Source organism: Chroicocephalus ridibundus, chromosome 2 (genome assembly GCF_963924245.1).
Source record: "Chroicocephalus ridibundus chromosome 2, bChrRid1.1, whole genome shotgun sequence".
Taxonomy (NCBI): domain Eukaryota; kingdom Metazoa; phylum Chordata; class Aves; order Charadriiformes; family Laridae; genus Chroicocephalus; species Chroicocephalus ridibundus.
Window position 1 is genome coordinate 168,309,258 of NC_086285.1, and position 9,964 is coordinate 168,319,221.

The window sequence follows — 9,964 nt, forward strand, 5'->3', positions numbered from 1 at the left end:
TGTGGGGCAGGCACCTTGCTAGTCCTCAGCCTTAACCAGATGCCCGGCAAACAGCACCAACCCTGCCAAAAATTCATTTTGCAATTCCAAAGCCGTCAAGACTCTCGCTGAATTTCTCTGCTAACACTGGAGAAGCAAAGCAGCCGTGCATCACTCGGCAGCGGCCTCACAGAGCTGCCGATGGCACAGGAAGGAGCAAATCCAAGTCCCCTGGGATCCCCCGAGATGATGGTACAACAGAGGTTAGATTACCAGCAACCATCTGCCCCTCTGATATCAGCATTTCACGTCCCAGCAGCGAGGGGAAAGCCTGAAAGTGCAGTAGAGAAAAGATTACAAGAACTTTCAGACTTACACTGTTGCGTCGCCTCTTTGAGAACCTCTCCAGGAAGGGGACAAACAACCAAGTTCTCACAGTCACCATGTCAGGAGAAAATCTACCCAGCAAGACATCTCAACTGCGCAAAGTCCTCCTGGCAGAAAGATGTATTCAGTTCAGCTCTGCAGAGAAGCTGCACAAAGCAGCAGCAAACACAGCAGAAACAACCTTGTTCCCTCCTCCCTGGGGAGGAGAAAGGCAGCCTAAGAAGTCCTTCCAGAGCTTCAAGCGAACGGATCCCAGTACCACTTGCCAGTCCATTTTTCAGTCCAAATGATGGCGGATCTATCAGAGTATAATTTCTCTCCGCTGCAGAAGGCAAGAAAGAAATTTAGAAGCCATTTCATAATTATGGTGGGGAAGCATTTTTAATTTGCTGTCTAAGGCATCGGTGTCTGTGCTCCCACTAGCACAGCAAGGCATGGGGAAAAGAAGGATTTGTGGCATTTATGAAGTGAAGAAGAGCAATCTCACACGTGCACAAACACATATACACAAGAAAAGGCAGGCGGGACATTTCCTTTTGGTTTTAGTCATTTTAAGACCCAAATCAAGATATATTTTACAACAGGTATTGCAGTTTGTAAAGAAAAAGAGCCACAAGGCACGGTCACCAAGTTTTATCGAAGCAGATCCTTGTTTCCACGCTTCTGAGCTAAGACCACAAAGTGTACAAATCCAAGCTGGAAAATAACTTAAGTCACATCAACACAGAAAACTCACAACTCTTATAAATTAGGGTTTTGTCTGTGCTAGGCTTGCCTAGCATCTATCAGGAACAGTTTGATAATTTGATCCACTTTTAGAGAGGGGAATGAACTACTTCCTCTCCCAAAGTCACTCCCAGACCCATTTTCCATTTTTTTTCCCCCTACTTTCTCTAAATGTCTTTATTTCCCAACTTCTACTTTGATCAAAGCCAGGATCACAACTGTATTTCTGCTCTATCTACATATTTTCAGCCCTACACAGTTTAAGATAAAAACTCTTTTCAGTATGGGAACATTACCTTGAATCAAGGAAACAGTATTTGGAATACGTTCCCAAAAGACACGGGCTTTTGGCAGCTGCCAGTCAGGGTCCCAGGGGGGCAGAAGATTTCGATCCATTTTGTATATTCTTAACCTACATGAAGTTTCACTTTGGATGGGCACGCATTTTTGCTGACAGCTTCTAAAAAGAAGAGATGTTTGCCAAGTCGAGCGAGCTTCGATGTGTGCCAGGAGCCTTCCCAAGGCAGCAGCTTCAATGCTGTCACCTCCTCGACGACGCACGCAGCTGAGCAAACAGCTCTGCAGAAACCCGGGTACAAACACAGGGCTAAATGGAGAGCAAGAATCTGGTTTAACCTTGGTTGTTATAGCAATAAGCGTTAAGTATAAGCAAGAACCTCTCTGCATACCATTCCTAGGCATAAATTATAAACAATCAGGCCTTATCTCTCCGGGAGCGAACCGTATCTGGACAATACGCCATGAATTACAAAGAGTTCAGTTCAGTAGAAGAGGCTTTTAAATTGGTTCTGTTTTACCTCAAACCAGGACACTCAGGTCTGTTCCTGGAACACCCAAACAGCTTATATCCCTGTAACCAGCAGCGTCTCAATTTCCTCACCTGTAAAATGCTGTTGCAACCCAAACTGCCCTGTATCTTCAGAGCCTACACCAGAGCTGCTCAGACCAGGCTCTCTGCAAGCACAGCAAGATCTTTAAAAAGGAGCTTTACAGCATAAAGATTTATTCGATGACTTGCACTGGACATGCTATGGTGTAGAAAGGTCCCCAACAAGCAGCTTGTGAGGTGTGAATCCTAAATTCGCCCCAGTGGACATTTCCTGGGAGGCTGAAGGGCTGTGTTCCCCACATCACCATCACCCAAGGAAGAAAAGCCTTGATGCTCCCACATCACCATCACAGATGGATCTGGCCACGTCCCGTATCTACCACCTCTGGTTTCAGAGATGACAGAAGAGCAACCAATGTGCAAATTCAACTGAGACTTCCAACTGTACATGCTGTCTTCAGGTACTGCATAAAAACTTCCAACACAGTGCCTGGAGGTGCATCTTTCGTGCCTTTCCAGACATCAAAAGGTTTGGTGAGTTCCTTAAACAGAGCAAGACTCAGCCCCAAAGTCAGACGACTGCTTGAATGCTGGACTATCAATGCAACTGCACAAAGGCCCATCTTATTCTCCCTACCCCTGCCTCTCCCATGAGTTACTGCCTGCATCCTAAAGCGCCAGATCCAAAATTCTCCTCCCAGCGTCCCCCGCCATCCCTCCAAACCCCTCCTCAAACACACACATTAAGAGGAAAAAATCTTTTTCTTCTCCTCCCAGAAAAACCTTTTCCCTTCCCTGAACTACAAGCCTCCATTTTTGTCTTTTCGTCCGTCACAAAACAGCAACATCTTGACGCAGAGCTATTTGTCTGAACGCAAAATTACTATAATCACATGTGTAAACTCAGTAGTTGAAGCGCAGGGCAGGAAACCACAGAAGCGTCTTCCCGAAAACAGGCTCAACAGCTTTACGTTTGGAGGCAGATCGCAGATACGTCACGGCCCGAACAGCCCTCCCGACTCGAGTGATGCCTACCGCAGTGTCACTGGCCACCCTGCCATATGTGAACGAGCTCAGAGCAGGAACACAAGCAAAACGCGCTTCATATGTTTTGAGAAAACTGAATCTCAGGGGGTTGAAGCCACTTGTCCATGATAACGTCACCACTGAACAGCAGAACCAGACTTCAAGCCAGAAACATCACAAAGACGTTTCACGCGCGCACAGGTGCAGCTCTCCAAACTCTAAGCATCTGATTCCTGCTCTGACCATTGCCAACCCAAGGCAGCAGAACACGGACACAAACTACCCATTCACAAGCACAACGGACCCAGCACTCCTCCACTTATTGCTAATTTAAGCAAATTACATACAAAACTTAGACGCCCACAGACACTGCACTGGGATACAGGCGCATTAGGTAGGTCTGTAGATGCTAGAGGAGTATCTCATGACACGCACCAGCTTTTGCCAAGTGCCAAAAGAGAGATTATCATTACGGATGTATTACTGCCTTTACCATCCTCTTCCTTCCTTGAGCACCTTCCTATTTCATGCCCGTAAATCCAGCAAACCCACATTAAAAGCGAGAAGCAGCTTTAAAATGACCTTGTCTGGAGATGTCAAGGCACAAGACAGCTCTGGGGTAAGGTAGAAGCCTTACTCCAGCCAAACTTCTACTCCTCAATGTTTCCTTCAGGTCCAACACCAGCAGCTTCAGCGCCCAGAAGAGCTGGTAACCCATTTCCAAATCCAAGAGCCTCCGTTGGAACCACTTCACCGTCACGCAGTCAGTGAGTACGGTCACCCCTTGGGACAGCTGTTCCTACCTTCCTTGGTGGAGACCTGCGTCCTGGTGGCCGGCAGCCTGCAGAGCCTGTGCTTGGTGATCTGCACCAGGCCCTTGGGTGAGGAGCGTTTCGGCGTCACGGAAGGTTTCCCTCGCGAGTTTTTCTTCCTGAGATGGAAGTGGCTTTTCAGAGGCGTGGCAGGCGAGGAGCTGTTCTTCTTATCTGTTGGGGAACTGCAAAGATGCAACACCACAGAGTTAAAAAACAGTAGAGAGGTGACTCAAACACATTTGGTCCCCTTGCTCAGAGCTCAAAAGAGAAGCTGGCTCACCAAGCTCCACACTGCTCCCCTACCCAAGGGCAATAAGAAGCACTGAACTGAAAATTGCAAGTAAATAGGCAAGTGTGATGAATTTCTGGCAAAGGAGAGAGGTATCTGACAGCCTAACTCAACTCATTCCCTTCTGCTTTCTCCTCAACAGATGTTGGGGGGAGAGGATGCTGTGCTTTAGTGAGGTGAAGGGAGTCTCATGTCCCTGACTGCCAAAAAATCCCAAAACAATCCCAGCTTCTCCAAGCACCTTACTCCACAATGACCTTCCCAGAACAACCCACCCACAGACGCATCCCCCAGCCAAGCAGGAGGACAAGGCAAGGATGGAAAACCGCGGTGAAGTGTTGATCGGAGGATCTGGGAAACAGAAGCAGGAATCAAGGCATTAGATCCTCAACTGGGATCTGTGTTACCAGCTCACTGCATCCCTTGGAACAGTTATTTAGGCCGCAGTCCTCATTTTTCAAGAGCTCAGGCTTGGTGTTACTGCATCATGAAAGGAGCCAAAGCACACATCTGCTACGCTGAGGACACTTCCGAGTTCAGCGGCAGAGGTCACACAGCTGTGCCACCAACCCTCACCCCATCCCGCGTATCCCTTCCCTGCAGCACAGGCTGGGCTTGCATCCAGCCCTGCTGAGAAAAGCAGCACTGAACAGCTTTCCCACTGGGAGGACAACGTAACGAAGCCCTCGCAGCACTTCACTGACACACCGGCTTTCAGAGAAAGTTTGGTCCCAATCTCTTATCTGTTTCCCCTCGACTCCCAGCCCGGTACAAACCATTTTGGCAGATAACTCGGCCCACACGCCTTTTCCTTCCGCCAAGCTTCGTTTACAACCTTCCCATTGTACTCTGTCCCTATCACACACAGTCAGGGGGGAGAAGTTGCTCCACAGAGCCCAGGAGTATCTGCTGGTCTGGCACAGCGCGTTCCCCCAAGGTAGCTACAACAGCCACAGATCTGTCACCCACTTGACAAGGAGAAGGAAGAGCGAGAGCCTTCAGAGAGAATGTTTTGGGATACTGGTGGATAGCAGTAACCTCCCCAGGGAAGTACCAGCAGAACATCACAGACAGCACTTCTTCCCAGCACGCAGAGCTCACCTCCTGCCCCTGCTCCATCCCAGGGGCTGTACAATGCTTTACAGGGACACACCATACAGGATAACAGCAACTCAAGCTACTCCTCCCTCCTTTCCCCAGCCCTCAACGCAACAAGGTTATGGGAGTTTGAAAATAAATCAAGACAGTTATTTCCTGCCCTTTGAATATCAGTCTGTTATTCAGGTCAAGGAGGAATCTCCTAAGGGCTGCGGCAAAGTCTTCGGAGAAGAGGGATGGGAGATGAGAAGAAAATCCAGCTCTGTTTGAAAGGTTAAAGTCAGAGTTACACAGATTGCTAAAACAATTAAAACCTGAGGTCTTCCAACCCTGGAAAGTGGGATGTCTCCAGACAGAACAAAGTCACCACATTTGGAAAGAGAAAGGCAAATAAACATTCCAGTATACAACAATCCTCACTGGAATTTCACTTATACCACAATTTACACAACTTACTGTGAAGCCAATGGTCACAAAATACGACCAGTGCAACGACACCGCTCTGAAGACAACCAGCAACTTACCCCAAGCTTCCTTTTCTTTTGATGATTTTTGTCCGACTCTTCACCTTATAACTGGACAGCGCAGTGGCCTCGTTGAAGGAGGATTTCGCCCCACTGAGACCAACAGATGCAGCACTCAGAGGAGGTGGGGCCACACCAGCTTGAGGGAGGTTGGGGGCTGGAGGCTTTTTCTGATCCTCAGATCGCCACCTGAATGCTGATTTGGAGGTGGAGGGTGAGGTCTGCAGGCTGGAGGCTTTCCACTTGTACTTGCTAGGAGAAACACCCAGTTTGGACTGCAGTCCTGATTTCTTCAGCTTTGCTCCCAAGTCTGCTTTTGGCGATAGTTTAGCACCTCTGTCTGCTCCACCGGCAACCTTCTTAGCACTTTCAGAAGCTCTAGGGCTGACCCATCTTTTCACAGTGCGAGAGCATTTACCAGGGTTTGCGACCCACGTGTAATTAGTTTTCCTGAACTTCAAAGCTTTGCTGGAGACTGATGTTGAGGCGGCTCTTTGGAGACCAGGAGCTTTGGAGACTATGGAAAACCTGCTCTTCATTGGAGACATTCCAACCACCAAAGTCGTAGTCTGAGTGGGTCTAGAGCACATCTCGCCATTTCCAAGCACCTTTGGCTCTCTGAAAGCATCCCTGACTTGCTCACAACTAGACTGCCCTGGTGCTGGCTGTTCCGCCTTCGTCCGTGCCAAATGCTGAGCCGGCTCATGATCTGGCAACACCAAAGGCTGCTGTGGCTCCGATTTCAGTGTTACGGCGCTTTCACTAGAGCTTCCACAGGAGACAGAGGAGCTCCTGGTCATGTCACTGGCCAGACGCACTGTTCTAGGCTTATCCGACACACTCCCATAGGCTGAACTCACGAACCGGTGAGATGAACTAAATGAAACCGAGAGAGAGGGTCTTCTCTCTTCGTTTTGGCTCGTGTACGGAGATTCTTTCACATTTTTACTATCACCTGGAGCAGTGACCATCGTTTTCAGCCCAGAAAACTCACAGTAAGAACCCACATCACCAAAACCTTCCATATCTACAAACGGGCCAGCCCTCTGTGGCAGCTGGATCCCCACAACTATATTACCATCTGTGGTTAAGTCCACATGTCTCTCTGGGGATGATTCTGGTGGCTCAGGTGTCTGGCTGTCCCCATGGCTTCCAAAAGCCCCAGACGTGCTGGCACTTCCACCACTTCCAATATCACACGCTGATCCCGGTGGCCGGTTGACAAGGGAGTATTTTTTCCTCCAGGAGTGACCCTGGCGCAGCTGGAAATCCCTGGGAGCCTGCTGGGGGTACCTGGCCGAAAATGCCCCTCTCCTGCTGAAGGGAGGCTGGCGGGGGTTGTTCCACCTCAGTGGTGCAGATGACAGCGTCCGCGGCGCGTCCCCATGAGCGTTTTTATGGTCGTTTATGAGACCTAAGGAGAAGACGACAGTGTCTGTGTTAATCACTAGTCCCACGGGAGTTTGACAGCATCACAGCACTGGTTTTCCTCATGCTGCAGTGAGGATGATTGCTCCACGCAGGCTCACACAGGCCACATTTCAGATAACCGGCACTGGAAGGAAAAACTTAAAACAAATATCTCCCTCAACCCTCAGGAAAATCAGTCACAAAAGCTATTTCACAGGACAGCTCAACTTGCAGGCCTGAACCGCAGACTCACCTGCAGACTCTTAACACTAGTTAACACCGACTACTCCTCTCAGCCACCTTTTGCCCCTTTATGCTCTTTTTTATGTGCCAAAATGGATGCTTGAGTTATTGGGTTTGGAGCTTAATTTTTTAAAAATGCTAATTTTATTTCCAGATATCTTGTCAGAGCAGTCTCTGCTCATCTGTTCATGCACATAGCCCAGCACAGCCATCGCCAGCTCCAACACAGACCACAGAATCACAGAATCATTCCGGTTGGTGAAAACCTTTAAGATCATCGAGTCCAATCATTAACCTAACACTGCCAAGTTCACCACTAAACCATGTCCCTAAATGCCACATCTACACATCTTTTAAATCCCTCCAGGGATGGTGACTCAACCACTTCCCTGGGCAGCCTGTTCTAGTGCTTGATAACCCTTTCGGTGAAGAAATTTTTCCTAAGATCCAATCTAAACCTCCCCTGGTACAACTTGAGGCTCTTTCCTCTCGTCCTATCACTTATTACTTGGGAGAAGAGACTGGCCCCCACCTCACTACAACCTCCTTTCAGGGAGTTGTAGACAGCGATAAAATGTCCCCTCAGCGTCCTTTTCTCCAGACTAAACAACCCCAGTTCCCTCAGCCACTCCTCATAAGACTTGTGCTCCAGACCCTTCACCAGCTTTATGGCTCTTCTTCTTTAAAGCAGCAATGAGGAGGCTCCAAGGCGTCCCCAGCTTCGCTGTTGAGTCACTGCAGATCCATCTGCCAAGCCACCACACCTCCACGGTGCTTTGGTCTACTAACGAAGTCGCTTGGATAACAGATACATGTCAATTAGAGAGGGTCTGCGCTTGTTAAGCGTCAGCGTTTATAAAACCCTTTCAATAAAAGGGATTATCAAAGGATTTTTGAGCATTTTAGGCACATGTCAGCATAGAAAAGTTTTTCCTACAGGAGGAGTGACAGAGCTCCTGGAAGAGCAGTGTCAGCAGATCCCTCCTGGAGGAGGCAAGGCCACATTCTCCTCCCACATAGGAGCTCCTGGACAGAGGCAGATCCCCCGCAAGGACCAAGCGGAGTTTGTGGCCTTACTAATGAGGAAAAATTACCTTGGGGTCTATAAATAGAGCGAGTTACTGCTAAGAATAAGTGCTGATGCTCACCAGAGCTAGGAAAGGGCACGCAAATATATTTCCCCTCCTCCTCCACCACGCTGAGGAGTCAAGGGACAGAGGGCGAGGGGCACATTCAGCCCCTCTGCCACCAGCCGCGGGGACTGCGGGGCAGGGGACACCCCCTTTCCCCAGCCAGGAGGGTCACAGACCCTGTAGGGGCCGGTGGCGTGGGGATTCCCTCCATCCGGTGGGGACTCCCAAACCCCCCCAACACTCTCTGTTCCCTCCCTGCCTTGGCCCAGCCGGCATTCCTGGGTCCTCTCCACCTCCCTCCTTCTCCTACCCCACCTAGGTCCCCTCTACCTCCCCCACCCTTCAGGCCCCTCCCAGGCCTCAGCCCCTCCCCCCTCGGGGTCCCCTCTGTTCCACCCAACTCACACCCACCTTCAGGTCCCCTCACAACATGTCCCTATTTCCCCAGGTCCCCTTCACAGCCTGCCCTTCTCCCCCGGGACTCCGGGGTCCCCTCACACCCCTCCCTCTCACCCTTGTGTCCCCTCACAGCCTTCCTCTCCCCCTCAGGACTCCGGGGTCCCCTCACACCCCTCCCTCTCTCCCCTGGGTCCCCTCACAGCCTTCCTCTCCCCTCCTAGGACTTCGGGGTCCCCTCAAACCCCTCCCTCTCTCCCCCAGGACTTCGGGATCCCCTCACACCCCTCCCTCTCTCCCCTGGGTCCCCTCACAGCCTTCCTCTCCCCTCCTAGGACTTCGGGGTCCCCTCAAACCCCTCCCTCTCTCCCCCAGGACTTCGGGATCCCCTCACAGCCTTCCTCTCCCGCTCAGGACTCCGGGGTCCCCTCACAGCTTCCCCCCCTCCGCTCCCCAAGACCCCGGGGTGCCCTCACACCCTTCCCTCTCCCCCCTGGGTCCCCTCACAGCCTTCCCCTCCCCAACCCCAGGACTCCGGGGTCCCCCTCACAGCCTTCTCCTCCCCCCCAGGACTCCGGGGTCCCCTCAGATCCCTCGCCTTCCCCCCGGATCCCCGGGACTCCCCCCAGCAGCCGCCCAGCGAGGTTCTCCCCCACCGGGGCCCGGTCTCCCGGCCCGGCCGTACCCTGCAGCAGGCGGATCTGCCGCCACAGCCGCTCCCTCTCCTCCATCCCCGCAGAGCTCCCGCAACCGTCGCGTCATCTCCCTGCGCCGGCCGTTGGCCGGTCACGTGAGCGCGCGCCCCGTCACGTGGCGCCCGCAACGGCCGCCGTCGCTTAGCAACGGAGACAGCCGCGGCCTGCGCGGCCCGACGGGGCCTGAGGCCGGACCGGGGCCTGCGACGAGACCGATCCGCCGGCTCCGGCTCCCTCTGGTCCCAGTCACCAGCCTGGGATGGTCTAGCTGTCCCCAGTTCAGCCTGGTACAGCCGTCCCCAACCTCTGTCCTGTGCCCAGTCTGGTCCAGCTGGCCCCAGCCACTGGCCTCAGCCTGGGCTATACCAGCTGTCTCTTGTCCACAACCCAGCC

General features: G+C 51.7%; 1 protein-coding gene across 1 annotated transcript in view; it reads right to left on the reverse strand.

Annotated features, from left to right (window-relative positions):
- The window catches only part of ZC3H3 (zinc finger CCCH-type containing 3), a 191,900-nt gene extending 182,248 nt beyond the window's left edge, over window positions 1-9,652 (reverse strand). The window contains exons 1-3 of the mRNA XM_063327655.1: window positions 9,562-9,652; window positions 5,695-7,108; window positions 3,772-3,965 (exon numbers count right to left, since the gene is read on the reverse strand). Of these exons, the coding sequence (XP_063183725.1) occupies window positions 3,772-3,965; window positions 5,695-7,108; window positions 9,562-9,607 (1,654 nt within the window). The 5' untranslated portion in view covers window positions 9,608-9,652. The remainder of the gene's footprint in view (window positions 1-3,771; window positions 3,966-5,694; window positions 7,109-9,561) is intronic.
- Between the last annotated feature and the right edge of the window lie 312 nt (window positions 9,653-9,964).